The following is an 18,866-nucleotide window of genomic DNA, read 5'->3' on the forward strand; positions in this document are numbered from 1 at the left end:
ATCCCTTGGCAACTCCATGATGGATGATCTGAAGGAAGTCCCGTCCTCTAGGAACAGGAAACCAACTGATGCGTGGGAGAGGTGCCGCCCTTTTTGTATCTGTAGGTTTCCTGTTCCTGAAGGGCGGATCCCCTCTCTCAGGTGGTGCTGTCATGGACGACCGATAAACATTGTTTTTTACGGTTTTCACTGAAGGGGTTAACTAGCGGGTCACTATAACTGGTATAGTCTGGTCGTTTCCAGAAGTGGCGATACCAAACGTGTACTTTTTTTTTCCATAAAAATACTTATGCCTGGAGTGAAATCTGAGAATCACATGTCAGTAATGTTGTACAGCCCTACAATTAGCAGGATGTCAATAGGATTCCAAAAAAAATCCATGGAGCACTGCTCTCAAACTTTATTAAAATGATATCCTCTGTGGCGCACAAGCCCGGTACAAGGTCGCTATAAATGAGCAAGACAATACACTTAAAAAAGCAATTTTAATACTTTACTTAAAAACACAAAAAAGAAACATTTAGTTTTTTGCTCACAGATATCTTAACAGTAAAGCTTTCTTGAGGAAATCAAGAACTGCATAATGTATATATATTTCCATACAGTAGTACTCAAATGTTCATCAGTCTAGCAGCATAATTGCACATTTCTAGTATTGCATAGCACACAAGAGTCTATGCCATAAAGTGCCTTTAACCAAGGAAAACCACTACGAGGTGCTTTTAACCATTAGTCAGCAATGCAGGGAACCAAGGTATTAGGTGGGGGTGTGGCATGTCGTGTGTATGTACGTATGTGTCCCCAACAGTTAAATGCATTCATTACTTTAATCCCAGTAATACACAGTAATCTATGAAACAGGAGTTTAGATCAGTGCACAAAAATGAAGATGTGTAGAATAGAAGCTTATGTATAAAGGCCCTGGTGGTTAGTGTTCTATATGCCCCTTATAGTGGACATTGAGGTCTCAGACTATATCAAGGCATCCATTAAGATATATTAAGGCAAACCTAGTGCAAAGGAAGAATGGACTAGTGGTCCAGAGCGACCCAATAACCAACCATTAGGACATATTGACATAATGGGTTTGCAATTATTTTTTTTGCAGTGTTTTGGAAAAATGGCAACAATATGAACACTGCCTCATACTTTAAATGTTGGGTAAGAGAGTCAAACTGGCTGGACATGTTCCCCATTGTACCAACAGTTAGAAAAAAAAAAAAAGCCCTAAAGAAAAAAAATGTGAAAAACCTGCTGTGTCATGTCTATACTTCTCAAAGCCATGCAATCTGGAAAATGAAAAGCTTCATTTACGTGCGAAGCGTAGTACAAGATTAGAAACATCTTTGCTTCTGGGATTCTGCCCATGAGTTGTGAAAAGGGTAGCATCTGCATTCAATCCACCTGGATGGGGAGGCTCTGCAATACCGGACACAGCCAGAGCCAAGAGTGGCACTGTGTGCAGCAGAGATCGATCTCTTACATTAGTTATGAATGGTTTTACCTGAACCACAATTGAAAACGTCAATCTTCAGTAGTCTTCACGTAATCTCCTGCTGAACAACAGTACTACAACCTCCAGCAACCAACTATAGATTATTCACATTAACCCTCAATGTTTTCCATTTGACAAAATGCAATTTGAAAAAAAATGGGGTACGTTTCCAATGTAAACAAGCAATAGCCCTTTAACTCAGACAGTTGTGGATCTAACCGGATACATAAAAATACATCCTGCTGTGTCAGTACAGCAGTACAATAGTGTCCGCTGTGTCTAGTGACTTGATAAAAGACATTCACGCATCATAAATAGTACATACAATGACAATGTGTTATTAGGAAACATCGTAGTGAATAGTAAAGGCAATAATAAAACTACACAGGAAAAACTAACAAATTAAATAAATACAAAACATTCATTGTACCGCCAAGGCCTCATCAATGAGCACATGGAAGACGGGTCATCAATGAGGCCACTGCTACATAAAGGCACTAAAGAAAAATCAATATGCTATATTGGATACAGATCAATGAAACGTGAAAATGGCTCCCACCAAGAGCATTGTCTCAGCAATTCATAGATCCACCTAAAATAATCCAGAACTAAACAATTATAGACAATAAAATCTGATATTTCATTCTTAAAAAAAGAAGCCCTTTTAAAGAGTCATTTTAAGGGACAGACGTTCACACACATCGGATATGAAGGCTTGTTCCAGTGGCCTTCAGCTAAAACAGACAGTGGAATGACATTTAAAATGACGATAAAGCATGGAGGACAGCATTACATATGTATTCCAGAGAATGACAATCCAATGCTTGGTTGTTACTGTTACAGTTCTTGAGAATAATCCAAGTGTTTTTCGGTAATTACTTCCTCCAAATGAATTGCTCCACCGCCCATCAAGGCAAACGCAGGATACATTGTTCCAATGCAGTCCACTTCTCTTTCATACAGACATTTCATGTTGGTGGCATCATAGAACCCTACTTTTCCCTTTTCATAGTCCAGACAGACCCCTAGTCGGACAGGCAGAGGGAGAACGCGCTCTCCATAAGCGGTGGAAACATTAGACGCTTTGGGGATAAAGAGCTTCCTCATGCCTATTGTAGCCAAGGTGAAAGGCTGCGATGAGTCGAAGGCAACATCTTCACTGCCACTGTCGTGACCACTATCCTGATCATATCTGGGGGGGGGGGGGGGGGGAGAAAAGTAAGAACTAGGTTAGGAGTTCTTTTTAAATATTACATACATTACATCCCCACGAGCGCCTGAAATGGGTCATTGGTTCTTTACAGGGAAACAGTCACACTGGATAAAGCCATACACCTGCAGACAGAGTACCAATCTGCAGGTTAATAGTATTAGAAAGGTGCCTGACTGAAGAACTGCAAGTGCTGCATCCAGGGGAAAATTTACTGTATTCCTCCTGGGAGCTGCCGGCTTTCAGTCACACAGAGTTGCCGGTATGGCTAGTCATCGCTCACTATACCGTGAGTAATGGCTGTAGGCACACCCTTTAACTTTGCCTGCAGGCTCTGTACTGGAGCACAGCAGAGGTGGCTGTCAAGTACCAGGGTGTGCATGCAGCCACTATGAGTAGAGTTGAGCGACTTTGGTCGGATCGGGTTTCGTGAAACCCGAATGAAACTGGTCCGACTAGGGCAAAAAAAAAAAAAAAAAAAAAAAAAAAAAAAGTTTCATCTGAAACCTGACCCCAATGCAAGTCAATGGGAAATAAAAGTCGGCATTGAGTGGATGAATGTCATCCTCTCAATGCCGACTTATTCCCCATTGACTTGCATTGGGGTTGGGTTTAGGACGAAACTCGACTTTTTTTACCCTAGTCGGACCAGTTTCATCCGACTCAAATTTTGTTTCATTCGGGTTTCACGAAAACCCGATCCGACCAAAGTCGCTCAACTCTAGCTATGAGCAGTCAGCGGTGACAAATTGCTCTCGGCAGGTCTGACTGAAAGCCGGCAGTTCCTGGAAGGAATAAAGTTAATTTTTCAAGGTTGCCAAGTTTTCAGTTCGACAGTTGGGCACCTTTCCAATGCCATTTAACTGCAAATTGATCCTACCTAATGTGACAGGTTCCTTTTACAACTGTTCACCCTCAACACTGCCCATTAAGATTATTAACTGTTAGAATTCACCCTGATCAAACACTGCAATGGGCTTGGGCGACTGCCACATGCACTTCATACTTTAGTAGCGCTTGTGCTTTGTATTGCAGCTCAGATCCATTCATTTGTATGGGATGAAAAAAAAAGTAGTGCCCGGTATTAAAGCTTACCACAAAACCAGAGTTGTGCCCAGTAAACAATAGAGGACAAAGTGCTTTTATCCTTAAACAGCTGTTTTAGGCCCCCTATCAAACCATGATGGCCTAAACTAAATGCACATTACATGGCTAACCGCCATCTCTTCAGACTCCCCCCTCAAAACACAAGGCACAATCTTACACCCCTGGGCATCACCTGTGAGGGGAAGAGTAGAGACTTATCCTGCATGACAGCATGGTGGCTCAGTGGTTAGCACTGCAGAGCTGGGGTCCTGGTTTCAAAACCCACCAAGAACATCATATGGAAGGAGTTTGGATGTTCAGCTAACATTGAAAAAAATTCAAAACTCATACCACAAGATATGGCCTTCCCAAAACCCTGTCTGATGACAAATGCACATATAGCTGGATGCAGCAGGCCTCCACTAATAAAGGCAAGGGGCAGCACAGGTGCAAACTACTGATAAAACAACCACCCCACACCTACCAGACTATGGAGGGGTTAGCTGCCTGTGCTGCCCCTTGCCTTTATTAGTGGAGGCCTGCTGCATCCTGCTATAAGTGCATTTGTCATCAGACAGGGTTTTGGGAAGGCCATATCTTGTGGTATGAATTTGGATGTTCTCACCATGTTTGCATGGGCTACCTCTTGCACTCCAGAGACATACCGTATTTTTCGCTTTACAAGACGAACCCCCAAATTTGTTGAAGAAAAAGAAATTCTATGTTAAATGGGGGTCTGTCTTATAATGCCAGTGTCCGTCTTACAAATCATATACCCGTCCTTGCCTTCATCCTGGTATCTATTATTAAACCCCCATCCTGGCACATGGCCCCCCTTTTGCTGGCACATGGCCCCCTTGTGCTGCTACACTGGCACATTGTCCCCCTGTGCTGCTAGCATGCACATGCCCCCCCCACATCACATCCTGGATATGCCCCCTGTGCTGCTGGCACACACATGGCTCCCCCATCCCATCCTGGATATGCCCCCTGTGCTGCTGGCACGCATATGGCCCCCCCATCCCATCCTGGATATGCCCCCTGTGCTGCTGGCACGCATATGGCCCCCCATCCCATCCTGGATATGCCCACCTGTGCTGCTGGCACGCACATGGTTCCCCCATCCCATCCTTGATATACCCCCTGTGCTGCTTGCACGCATATGGCCACCCATCCCATCCTGGATATGCCCCCTGTGCTGCTGGCACACACATGGCTCCCCCATCCCATCCTGGATATGCCCCCTGTGCTGCTGGCACGCATATGGCCCCCCATCCTGGATATGCCCACCTGTGCTGCTGGCACACACATGGCTCCCCCATCCCATCCTGGATATGCCCCCTGTGCTGCTGGCACGCATATGGCCCCCCATCCCATCCTGGATATGCCCCCTGTGCTGCTGGCACGCATATGGCCCCCCATCCCATCCTGGATATGCCCACCTGTGCTGCTGGCACGCACATGGCTCCCCCATCCCATCCTTGATATACCCCCTGTGCTGCTTGCACGCATATGGCCCCCCATCCCATCCTGGATATGCCCCCTGTGCTGCTGGCACACACATGGCTCCCCCCATCCCATCCTGGATATGCCCCCTGTGCTGCTGGCACGCATATGGCCCCCCATCCCATCCTGGATATGCCCACCTGTGCTGCTGGCACGCACATGGCTCCCCCCCATCCCATCCTGGATATGCGCCCCCCCCCGTGCTGCTGGCACGCACATGGTTCCCCCCATCTTATCGTGGATATGCCCCCCTGCTGGCACGCACATGATAAAACAGTTACCTCACCTTCCGATGATGGCTCCGTGCTCCCAGCTCCTCCGTGGTTCTTCCTGTGTGTGCGCCGACAACCAGGAGCTGCTCATACAAGCATTTCATTGTAGCTGCAGGACCTTCCATCACATAACCAGCAGTGCCGCACACTGGGAGTCACATGACCGCAGGTCCTATTGGCACAGACACAGGAAGAGCAAGGGGAGAGCTGAGAGCATGGAGCAATCCTCAGAAGGTGACTATAGTGATGGGGAGGGGGGAGTGCAGGCACATGCAATATGCGCTGCTCCCCTGCCTACCATCTCGGCGCAGCTTTAGCACCAAGATGGACAGCGGGTGCAATGATTACATGAGCCTAATGAGCGGGAGCACTGACCACCTGCTGTCTCTGCAGCCAGCCCACCTCAGCCCCATGACACCACTCCAGAGCTGCCCCACCCTCCTCTACAGCACACATTCGTATTATGAGACGCACCCCCCACTTTCCCCCAAAATTTGGGGGAACAAAAGTGCATCTTATAATCCGAAAAATACGGTACTGATGGGGAATTTAGATTGTGAGCCCCAATGGGTATAGCAATGATAAGATCTGTAAAGCGCTGTGGAATATGATGGCACTATATAAGCAAAGCATAATAATAAAGAGTGCACCCCCCCCACCATACACAGACTAGGGGCCAATTTTCCAGAGACTCTAATAAAGTACAGATTATATACAGTGGACCCATTGTGAAGGCTGCACCATTAGGGTGAATTAGGAAAGCACGCAGTACAAATCTCGGTACGTTCAGGGTTTTCTTCCAGGCAAAACGTTCATCAAAACTAATTTCTCAGCAATTTCTCTTTTTAGACTTTAGACAACTAGTTGGCGTCAACACTGGAATACCCTCCAGGGTGGGACTGACTCACACAGCAGAGAGAGACTAATGAGATCTGCAGCTAGGGACATGGCTTCAGTTTACACAAATTAATGGTTATTGCTAGAAGCGGAGCTCGTATTCTGACATTCCTCCATTTGTGATTGAATGTGATAAAGTTAAATTTTTCAGCCGCTGTTTGGATTAGATCAGCGATCTCTCACAAGAGACTTATGGTTTTCGCTAATAGAAGCAGTTTCGTTAGTTCCCCCCCCCATTTTTCCCTCTACATTACCTGGGACTACTAATGTCACGAGGGTTATGGAGCCATTCTTGCAGCTTGATATCCGATGCAACTCCGACTTTCACCATGTACGAGTAAGGCTCGACCGAGAAGGCCCAAAAATGCTTGCCCTTAGTGATGCCAGCATCGCCAATGATGTAATCAAGGCACATGTAACATCCTACTTGTACGCGTTCAGCTCCGAGTAGGAGGGGATGACCGGCGACACTTTCCACGGTGTTCCTTTTGTCATTAAGCATCAGATGCTCCTTGTTGAATCCACATTTATCATCAAAAAGAAAGCTGAACACTAACGGGTGAAAAAACAGAAATCAAGTTAATTGATTTAGGAGAATTAAGGAAGGAAAAAAAATTAAATAAAAAAATCTAGGAATTAATCATTTCATTAAGAAGAATTTGTCAGTAAATTTTTGCCATGTAATCTGACAGCACCATGATGTAGGGGCAGAGACCCTGATTCCAGTGATGTATGACTTACTGGGCTGTATGCAGCTATTTCAATAAAAAACAGTTTTAACTCAGCAAGAGATCACCACAGGACTGGGTGTCTTGTGCCTCCTAGTCAACTAATTTCGTCCCCACCACAGAATAAACTGTATAGAAAGAAAAAAGTTACTTGGAAAACTGCCAATCTGTGGTGTGGGCGAGGTTATACAGAGCTCAGCATTCCGAGAACTGCTAGATCTGCAGTAGAGAAAACAGTGATCCTATCAAAAATGACAGCAAGCAGCCCAGTAAGTGACATTGCTGTCATCTGCTACATGTAGCTTTCAGATTACATAGCAAAAAACAGTCAATATGATCAGCTGGTCACTAGGGCTTTCAAATTAAAGGGAATATGTCAAGGAAAAATATGTTTGGGCCACTGACTAAGCACTGGCTATTCAAATGGCGCCTGTGTTTCACACTCACAAGGCTACGGATCAGTGATCGAGGGTTACAAAGCTTTAGAATACAAACCCATGTTTTACCTGGGGCAGGCGGCGTCTGGAGGATGACCTCTTTGCTGTGGGTGCTGCACGTGGAGCCCCTAAGGCCCTGCACGCGGAAGCAGTAGGAGCTGTTTAGGTCTAGATCAGAGACAACTTTACTTGTACTTGATGCTTCAATTTCATTCCATGAAGGATCTTTATCTTTATCAAGTTTCCGGTACTCCAGAATATAGCCGTCCGTGAAGCCCGAATCGTTCGGCTGAGTCCAGCAGATCTTTGCGTTGTTGTATACTCTGCTCTCATCCATGTTGATTTGAGGTACCTCTAGAGCTAAGCATATACAAAAGGATACAAAAAAGTTAAACAAGGAATTTTTTAATTGATAATTACAAATATATAAAATTGTGATCTTCCCATTAACCCATACCAATTACTACTATGAAGAACATCTTTATTTCAAGGTCCTACAAGTTTGCACCATCATTTTTGGACTATAAGGCACCCGGTGAGTATTTGGTGATTTTTTTAAATCATTATTTGTAAGCCAAAATCAGGAGTGGGTGAAAAATACAGAAGTGGTGACGTGCTTCTATTATACTTTTCCTCTGATTGTATTTGTAAGCCAAAACCGGGAGTGGAACAGAAGTTTAAAAAAAAAAAAAAAACAAACCACAAAACACTTGTACTGTAAGGTTCTGCCATGAATATAATAGGGGATTCGGCATGATCTGGTCACCAACCAGTAGGTTTATAGTACAAAGTACATGGAGGGGGTGTGAACACATGCTACAAGGGACAATATTTCGAAGAAAATTTGGGAAGAGCAAAATAGAGAAGTTACATAAGTGAGGTGAGGCAATAGGCCAGTCTAAAGAAATGTATTTTTAGGTCTTGCTTAAAGCTGTGGGTAATGGGAATTAATCGAATTGTATTGAGTAGTGCATTCAAGAGAACCGCGCAGCAAACAAGAAATGTAGGAGACCGGAATGAGAGGTTCAAATTAAAAAGAGGATGTTAACCTTAGGTCATTAGCGGAATGGAGGGCACGACAGAGGGTGATAGCTGAGGAAGGACAAGTAGGGTGGTGCTGAACTGTGGAGTGTATTGTGGTTGAGTGATAAGTTTATATTGCACTCTGTAGTGGATGGGCATCCAGTGCAATGGCTGGCACAGGGTGGAGAAATCAGTGTAGCAGTTGGAGAGGAATAGGATACTGGCTGATGCATTAAAGCAGGGGTCCCCAACCTGTAGTTCGGGAGCCGCATGTGGCTCGCAGCTGTCTGCCAACTAGGCGCATTAGCTCCTGGTCTAGCAAACTGTATGAAGAACGCATCTGAAAATGTTGAATTTTGTGAGCAGCCCTGCACAGAAGAGCAGACCTGGATGCACATATACTGGACTTAGGGGGTTTGAGATAATTTAAGTATGGTATGCTGGAGACAAGATGATACCACCTGTCAGAGGAGTTGCTTGAAGCTTGATGTGACAGTGTGTTGGGAGTGCTTGATGAGAGTAAATTGAATGGGGGCATTGTGGGAACCCCTGGATCTTGATATACTGCTTTGGAGTGATTTCAGTGGAAAATGTTTGGATACCATTATGCCTGTAATGGGGGCTTTGGTTTCCACTATTGTGAGGGGGCAGGAGCTGAATGTGGCATGCGACCATCTCTGAGCTGAATGTGGCTCTCAAGGTCAGAAAGGTTGGGGACCTCTGCATTACAGGATTGATTGTGACATTAAATTAACCCATTTTTCAACTTCCATTCATAGATAAGTCTGCAATTTTAAATGCAATTCTAAAAGTTATTTAGGGCTTGTTCACACAATGTTTTTGCTCAGATAAACATTTTATAAAATACCAGCAAACTGAATGAGCATGTGCCGCCGCTTAATTTTTCCTTGCAGATTGGAATCATTTATTCCCAATCTGCAATAAGTCAATTCTTTCAGCAGTTTTTGCAGCATTTTTCACAGATACAAATGAATGGAGGGGGGACAAGTAAAAATACATGTATTTTACAGTTTTCCCTGCAAAGATTCTGGTATTTAGTGTAGAAAAATCTGCTGCAAATACAAATGTGTGCTCATACGCCAAGTGTTACCTCAGCATATTACTAATTAAGAGATCATTTATTGAGCTTTAATTACTATGAGATGTTTTCCCAGTTTCCCTTATCCAAGCCTGGGTGCGTACTATAGTCCGAAAAACAGTATTAAGGCAAGATTTCTTCAAAATGGCTTAAGGCTAAGTGCACACGTAGATTTTCGTCCTGCGGATTTTTCCGCGAAGATTTCAAGAAATCCGCAGGTCAAATGACCTGCATTTTTCCTGCGGATTTCTTTTTTATTGCGGTTTTCCAGCGGTTTTTGTGCGGTTTTCCCCCTGCGGATTTGGAGAATGGAGCAGGTGAAAAACCGCACAAAAGTAGTGACATGCTGCTTTTTTTGTACCGCACAAAAACCGCAGCGTGTGCACAGCGGGTTTTTTTTTACATTGATTTACATTGTACTGTAAATCACTTTGCGGATTTGCAGCGTTTCTGCGCGGTAAAATCCACTGCGGATCCGCAGGAAAAATGCATCGTGTGCACATAGCCTAAAGAGGATGTGATGAGCCTGCAAGTCTGCTGTAAAAGGATTGCATGAGGAAGACAAATTAAGGAGTTCTAGTGTCTCTTGACTGCATCAGATCTACAGCTCAATGTCACAACAGTACCGTGCAAAAGTTTTAGGCAGGTATAAAAAAAATGCTGCAAAGTAAGAATCTTAAAAAAAAAAAAATATAAATAAAGTGTTAGTTTATTAACAAAATTAAAAAAAAGTGAAAAATCTAAATCAAAATGTGCCGTTTTGAAGGCAAAGTATGGTCACACCAATCAAATCTTCTAGGTACACTTGCACAAAAGAGAAATCTAAATCTAATATTTGGGGTGCCTTCAGAACAGCATCAATTCTTCTAGGTACACTTGTGCAAATTCAGGGAATTTGTAGGATCTTAAACATGTGTATACACTCATGTATAAGACGAGATTTTCAGCCTATTTTTTGGGCCGGAAAGTCCCCCTCTCAGCTTATACACGAGTCATATACCTGAGGGTCAGCGGGGGTGTCACAAATCATACTTGCCCCCTCCTGCTGCAGTCTCTGCAGCCCCCCCCCCCCCCCCGCTTCTCCACGGTCTCCCTTCCTGCCTTCAGCGGTCACGTGGTACCGCTCATTAAACTCATGAATATGCAGAGACCGCGCCAGGAGGGGGTAAGTATAGCGGTATTCACTTGTCCTGGGTCCATCGCTGCTCACCTCTGTCTTGCTGCGACCTGTGTTAGTGACATTTAGGCAGCAGGGGGCGCGATGATATGGTTAGTGCGCGCTGCGATGGACCCCAGACAGGTGAATATTTCAGGTGCCGGGTGCTGAGAAGGAGAGGCAAGTATGGCATTTTTTATTTTCACGCAGCAGCATCTTCTGGGGGCATAACCTATGGAGCATCTTATGGGGCCATAACCTTTATGGGGCATATTATTCTATGGAGCAGCTTATGGGGGTATTAACCTTTGTGCAGCATTATATGGGGTGTATTTTGTATGGAGCATTTTATGGGGCCCATCATGAACTGTATGGAGCATTATATGGGGCTCCTGATTCAATATGAATATTCAAAAACCATTTAACCTACTGATGTTTCAATTAATTTTACTTTTATTGGTACCTATTTAATTTTTTGAAATTTACCAGTAGCTGCTGCATTTTCCACCCTAGGCTTATACGTGAATCAATAAGCTTTCCCAGTTTTTTGTGGCAAAATAAGGGCTGGAGATCAATCTGTCATGATTAAGAATGACACCACTGGACACTTTAAAAGGAGGCTGGTGCTTGGCATCATTGTTTCTCTTCTGTTAACCATGGTTATCTCTAAAGAAACACGTGCAGTCATCATTGCACTGCACAAAAATGGCCTAACAGGGAAGAGTATCGCAGCTAGAAAGATTGCACCTCAGTCAACAATTTATCGCATCATCAAGAACTTCAAAGAGAGAGGTTCCCTTGTTGCCAAAAAGGCTCCAGGGCGCCCAAGAAAGACCAGCAAGCGACCGTCTCTTAAAAGTGGTTCAGCTGCGGGATCGGCTACCAGCAGTGCAGAGCTTGCTCAGGAATGGCAGCAGGCAGGTGTGAGTGCATCTGCACGCACTGTGAGGCGGAGACTCTTGGAGCAAGGCCTGGTCTCAAGGAGGGCAGCAAAGAAGCCACTTCTCTCCAGGAAAAACATCATGGACAGACTGATATTCTGCAAGAGGTACAGGGAGTGGACTGCTGAGGACTGGGGTAAAGTCATTTTCTCTGATGAATCCCCTTTTCGATTGTTTGGGACATCTGGAAAACGGCTTATTGGGAGAAGACCAGGTGAGCGCTACCACCAGTCTTGTCTCATGCCAACTGTCAAGCATCCTGAAACCATGAGTGGGGTTGCTTCTCAGCCAAGGGAATGGGCTCTCTCAGTCTTGCCTAAAAACACAGCCATGAATAAAGAATGATACCAGAATGTCCTCCAAGAGCAACTTCTCCCAACCGTCCAAGAGCAGTTTGGCGATCAACAATGCCTTTTTCAACATGATGAAGCACCTTGCCATAAAGCAAAGGTGATAACTAAATGGCTCAGGGAACAAAACAGATTTTGGGACCATGGCCTGGAAACTCCCCAGATCTTAATCCCATTGAGAACTTGTGGTCAATCATCAAGAGACAGGTGGACAAACAAAAACCTTCAAATTCAGACAAAATAAAAGCATTGATTTTGCAAGAATGGACTGCTATCAGTCAGGATTTGATCCAGAAGTTGATTGAGAGCATGCCAGGGAGAATTGCAGAGGTCCTGAAGAAGAAGGGTCAACACTGCAAATATTGACTTGCTGCATTAACTCATTCTAAATGTCAATATAACCTTTTGTTACTCATAATATGATTGCAATTATATTTCTGTATGTGATAAAAACATCTGAAACACAAAAACCAGAGGCCAGCAGATCATGTGAAAATATAATATTTGTGTCATTCTCAAAACTTTTGGCCATGACTGTAGAGTGAAACAGTCATCAACTGAAAGTCATGTAGGTGGCTTAAAAATGGGTGATCCTAACTTTTTTATGCAACAAAATAAGAGGATTAATCTTTGAAGTTTGTTTTTAATATCTTGAGTTTTTTACCATTTGGCACTACAGCTTCCTTGGTTGCTTTGCACTATACTGTGCAGATAATGAGCTCCGATAAAGGCTGTCTAACTACTTGCACAGCTGGTTTATGGAAGGCTAACATCCAAACTGTCACGTCAGTGACCACAGCATCTATCACAGCTGCCCTCGGCCATGCAAGTAGTGGACTCTTTACACTCCTAGAACATGTATGCTGTACATATAATGGCACATAAGTGTTACATTTACCTTTGGAGAAAGATAAGTCATTCAGTAAGCCTTCTTCCTTAGAAATATCAACCAAATAGTCTTCAAAGCTGGAATCTGCAGCTGGGTGGAAAGTTTTCAACGATTCTGAAGCTTTCTGAATTCTGAAAAACAATTCCGACCACAGATCACAATGACAGAACATGCATGTATAAATGGCTTTAATGAAAAAAAGCTCTCCAGCTGTTAGAGGAAAGGTTGAAAATGTTAAAATTTCTCCCCATCAACACCAAAAAAGCACCAAATAGAAAAAAAAACCAAACAGCTAAAATAATGCCTAGTTTACATTTTCATTAGTTTGTCAGTAACTAGCAAAATAGTTTATTTTTTTAAATTAGGAATATATTGATGCTGGGCAGCTGCCATCTCAAAAAACCACCACAGATTTACTGTTCCATTCTAGTATTAGATTAGTATTTCTACCCCAAGTGTGTGCATTATATTATACATCCCTGACCTGTTATGTACATACCTGGTTTGTAGCTGCTTTGCAGTTTGGACAAAGCAGGAGTGATCAGTTTCCTTCAAGACTTCTTGCGCATATCCCACCAGCCCATTATTCTCCAGGAGGCCCTGATATTCCTCCAGCTGACTCTGTAGTTTCTCCAATCTAGAAGACTGGGAGCTCTTTATAGACTGCAGCACAAACGCTTTCCTATCTTCCAAAATATTAAATAGCTTATCAAAGTTGTAGGTAGCCTCTTCAACGGCTCGATCTCCATTGCTCTGAAGGGTTAAGAAAAAGTGTGGAAATAATTTAAATAGGGACTAATAGGTAGCCAGCTAAGAATCTTAAAAGTCCAAATCAACTACACCGCATACCTCCGTTCTTCTGATTAAAATCTCCAGCTCCGTTATCTGGGTCTTCACTTGAATCTCTTTGCTGATGAGATAACCAATACCCTTTGTAAGCTTTTCCTGTAAGACCCAACAAAGAAAAAACAAAAAAGGCCATTATTGTTGATCATTGAGCCTTATAACAAATGTCTTCTAAAGAAAAAATGCCTTTAGCAAATTTGGACCATGAACATCGCTGCATTAATTGGATACTCGTAACTGGGTGGTAGAGCTGTGTCTTGCCCTGATTTGAGTACAGCAGACTATTGACTGGTTGGGTCAACATTAGTCTAATGCGTATGGGGCCACCAATAGGGGGAAGAGGCTGATCAGGCAAGTCAAATTTTAACCGATTCCGTTGCTCTTCCAGAGGCAAGCTGCTGGCTGAGGTTTGCATAGAGCACACATGGTCCCAACAATCAGCCATCTAATATGTATGGTTTGTTATAATATGTTCTCAATGGGGAGGACAAGAGTCACTGCCAGAGACCCATCTCTCAAGATAACTAGCACCAGCTTATCAGCCCAGAGAATTAAACAAAAAAAAAAACCCAGCCTTTAATTTAAACCTAATCTCCCCAATTTAGGATGAGGAATCACTGTGGTAATTTTGTAGTTTTGCCCATAATATATCCTCCCCGACTCGCAACCCTAAACAGCTCGTCAACACTTTCAATTCTCTACTCCGTCCCACAGCACCTCCTCCCCCTCCTCATTTCTGGTGAAGACGTTGCCTCCTTCTTTAAGCAGAAAATCGACACGATCAGACAAAACTTTGGCCCGCAGCCCCCAATGCCCCTCTTAGGCTAGTTTCACACTAGCGTTTATGAGCGCAGCGACGGCCTGCGCACGGCCGCCGCTAAGCCCCGCCCCTGCCGCGCCTCCGCCGGTAGCTCCGCCTACCTGCGCATGCGCCCTGCGTCCCCTATCTTTATCACTGGGGGCGCAGGCCGTGCGCAGTATGCGTTTGGCGGCGCATGCGCCTTTTTGACGGTGCGCCGGCGCAACCAATCTGCAGCAGGTTGCGTTTGGCGCAGGTCGGCACACCGTCAAAAGGACGCATGCGCCGCCAAACGCATACTGCGCACGGCCTGCGCCCCCAGTGATAAAGATAGGGGACGCAGGGCGCATGCGCTGGTAGGCGGAGCTACCGGCGGAGGGGCGGGGCTTAGCGGCGGCCGTGCGCAGGCCGTCGCTGCGCTCATAAACACTAGTGTGAAACTAGCCTTAGCCGCTCAGCCCTGTTCTGCAAAAGCTAGCTTCTCTACCATGACAGAAGATCAGCTCTCCACCCTTCTGTCAAGATCACACCTCACCACTTGTGCCCTTGACCCACTCCCATCTCACCTCATTTCTAAAGGCCCCGTCTCACTAAGCGACTTACCAGCGATCCCGACACTGATATCAAGGTGTCAGGATCGCTAGTAGGTCGCTATGTGATCGCTGGTGAGCTGTCACACAGACAGCTTCACCAGCGATCAGCACAGCGATGCCGAGCGCCCGGCATCGCTGGCCATCCTGTAAAAAATAGAATCAAAATAAAAAATATAGTTATTCTCACCATCCGATGTCCCGTGCAGTCTTCCTGCCTCTCTCCACGCTCCGGTCCCAGTGATCCTTTGCATGAATGACCGCGAGATGTCACGGTCTCGCGGGATAACAAAGTCTCGCGGTCATTCGTGCAAAGGATCACTGGGACCGGAGCGTGGAGAGAGGCGGGATGGCTGAACGGGACATCGGAAGGTGAGAATAACTATTTTTTTTTTTTTTTTACACCTGATCGCTGGTCTCCCGCTGTCACACACAGCGATGTGTGCTGGCCAGCGGGAGACCAGCGACCAAAGAAATGTCCAGAGGTTTCTTGCAGCGATCAGCGATACCGGCAGGGGGGCCGCTCGCTGATCGCTGTCACACACAGCAATCTCGCTGGTGAGATCGCTGTTACGTCACAAAAGTTGTGACTCAGCAGCGATCTCGCTACCGAGATTGCTTAGCGAGACGGGGCCTTAACTTGGCCACAGTCTTCATCCCATCTCTAACACACCTCTTCAACCTTTCACTTACAAATGGTGTCTTTCCCTCATCCTTCAAACATGCCTCAATCACACCCATCCTCAAAGCCCTCACTTGCTTGACCCATCCTCTGTGTCTATCGTCCAATAGCTCTTCTCCCTTACGCCTCAAAACTACTGGAACAGCATGTATATCTTGAACTGTCCTCCCACCTCTCTTCCGGTTATAATCTGGCTTCCGACCGTACTAAACTGAAACTGCCCCAACTAAAGTCACTAACGACTTACTAACCCCGCCAAGAGCAAGCGACACTACTCTGTCCTTCTCCTGGACCTGTCCTCTGCCTTCAACACCGTAGACAATTCCCTTCTGCTACAGACTCATCTCTTGGCATCACAGACTTGGCCCTATCCTGGATCTCATCATACCTAACAAACCAAACATTTAGTGTCTCCCTCACACACCACCTCCTCACCTCACCCAGTCGGTGTTCCTCAAGGCTCTGTCCTAGGACCCCTACTATTCTCCATCTACACCTTCGGCTTGGGACAGCTCATAGAATCCCACGGTTTGCAGTATCACCTCTATGCCGATGACACGTAGATCTACCTATCTGGACTCAACCTCGCCTCCTTACTGACTGAAATCCCACAATGCCTGTCTGCTACCTCAGCCTTCTTCTCTGCTCGCTTTCTCAAACTGAACATGGACAAAACAGAATTAATCATCTTTCCCCCATCTCACTCTACCCCTCCACCAGACCGATCCATCAATGTAAATATACATACACAGCCATCCACAACCTGTCTCCTCCATACATCTGACATGGTCTCCTTCCCACAACCACATACAAGACTTCTCGAGTGCTTCCCCCATACTCTGGAACTCTGCCACAACACAGACTCGCCATCAACGGAAACCTTCAAGAAGAACCTGAAGACCCACCTGTTCCGACAAGCCTACAACCTGCAATGATCCTTGGTCTACTGAGCCACCGAACAACCTGCTCTACCCTCTCCTAATATCCTCACCCACCCCTGTAGACTGAGCCCTCGCAGGCAGGGTCCCCTCTCCTTATGTACTTGTGTGTCCCTTGTCTTAGACGTTTATTATACTTGTCTATATTTCCCTTTTTCACATGTAAAGCGCCATGGAATAAATGGCGCTATATAAATAATAATGGTCAATTCGATTTAAGTTACTGCCATATAACCACTTGTTTTATTTCTTCACAAGGACATTTATCTATTGTCTTGTTCTTTGGTGGCACTACTGGTGCATAGTCAGAGGTACACTACATTGCTAAAGGTATTAGGAGAGCTAGATGTTACACCTATAGGAGCTTTTATGACATCCCATTTTAAACCCATGGTCATTAACCTGTTTTTTTTCCCACATCAAAGCATGGACAAACTGCATATTAAAGGGTATCTGTCAGTAGGATCTACTCCCTAAGCCATCTACATAGGTATGCAGGGCATAGGAAGCTGAATAAAGTGATATCTTAACATGTGCCTGATCATAACCAAAGATAAAGCAGAGTTGAACCTTATCTCAATACAATCACAACATCCTCAGAATGCTTAAGCTTCCATCTCACAGGCAGCCAATGTGGGGAGAGGGCAGTACAGCTGACATCACTGTAAGAAGGCAACTGCAAATATGGCGTTTGTAATGAGGCACAACTATAGATGCAAGCGTATAACAATGAGAACATTCAGCTCTATTGTATCTTGTTAGCTCTGCACTCACTGCAGGGCTGTGTGCGATTATGAGAGCAGATTATAGTCATTATAAGTCTTCAGCTGGAGTCACACATAGCAATCTCGGTAGCGAGATCGCTGCTGAGTCACAACTTTTGTGACGTAACAGCAATCTCACCAGCGAGATCGCTGTGTGTAACAGCGATCAGCGAGCGGCCCCCCTGCCGGTATCACTGAAAGAAACCTCTGGACTTTTTTTGGTCGTTGGTCTCCCGCTGGCCAGCACGCATTGCTGCGTGCAACAGGCGGGAGACCAGTGATCAGCTGTAAAAAATAGAATTAAAATAAAAAATATTGTTATTCTCACCTTCCGACATCCCGCGCAGCATTCCTCTCTCCACGCTCCGGTCCCAGTGATCCTTTGCATGAATGACCGCGAGACTTCGCGCTCCCATGACTCTCAGTCATTCTCGCAAAGGATTACTGGGACCGGAGTGTGGAGAGAGGAAGGCTGCGCGGGACGTCGAAAGGTGAGAACAATATTTTTTATTTTAATTGTTTTTTACAGGGATGGCAAGCAATGCTGGGCGCTCGGCGTCGCTGTGCTGATCGCTGGTGAAGCTGTCTGTTTGACAGCTCACCAGCGATCACATAGCGACTTACCAGCGATCCTGACACCTTGATATCGGTGTCGGTATCGCTGGTAAGTCGCTATGTGTGACTCCAGCTTTACACTGGCTCCCATTTATTGTACAGCTGCATGAGAATCTGCCTCTAGAGGTGGTGTCCAGCCCATAGGTCTTAACAGCTCATTTACATATATGAATCGTGGCTCTCTGGAATAAGTCAGTGGGTCCACGTATGTGTATCTACGTTCCACACTCCCTTTAAGGGTATGCGCACACAGCGTCAGAGTACCCACAATATTTGAAGAGGAAGACACTTTATGAAAAAATGACTTTTTCCCCTAAAGCATAGTTTTTGCAGTCTTTCCAGTTCCTTTTTTTGTGGCACATTTTCTGTTGGCTTTCTACCCGCTATTCCAACGGTGCCATCCTATTACAAGACCACATGCCATTCAGAGAACGCTTTAGAAAGCCATTCTGTTACAAAATGTTGTAAAGCCATATAGTGCATCTATCCTGCAAGTCACTATCTGACCCAAAGGGATCACAGCCATGGCAGACAGGCATTTCA

General features: G+C 45.1%; 1 protein-coding gene across 1 annotated transcript in view; it reads right to left on the reverse strand.

Moving 5' to 3' along the window:
- Positions 1-468: 468 nt before the first annotated feature.
- TRIM36 (tripartite motif containing 36) overlaps positions 469-18,866 on the reverse strand; it is a 70,738-nt gene continuing 52,340 nt past the window's right edge. Inside the window, exons 5-10 of the mRNA XM_073552423.1 lie at positions 13,939-14,034; positions 13,589-13,842; positions 13,099-13,220; positions 7,701-7,991; positions 6,721-7,018; positions 469-2,687 (exon numbers count right to left, since the gene is read on the reverse strand). Of these exons, the coding sequence (XP_073408524.1) occupies positions 2,333-2,687; positions 6,721-7,018; positions 7,701-7,991; positions 13,099-13,220; positions 13,589-13,842; positions 13,939-14,034 (1,416 nt within the window). The 3' untranslated portion in view covers positions 469-2,332. The remainder of the gene's footprint in view (positions 2,688-6,720; positions 7,019-7,700; positions 7,992-13,098; positions 13,221-13,588; positions 13,843-13,938; positions 14,035-18,866) is intronic.

This window comes from Dendrobates tinctorius, unplaced genomic scaffold (genome assembly GCF_039654945.1).
Source record: "Dendrobates tinctorius isolate UK_male_01 unplaced genomic scaffold, ASM3965494v1 ptg000003l, whole genome shotgun sequence".
Taxonomy (NCBI): Eukaryota; Metazoa; Chordata; class Amphibia; order Anura; family Dendrobatidae; genus Dendrobates; species Dendrobates tinctorius.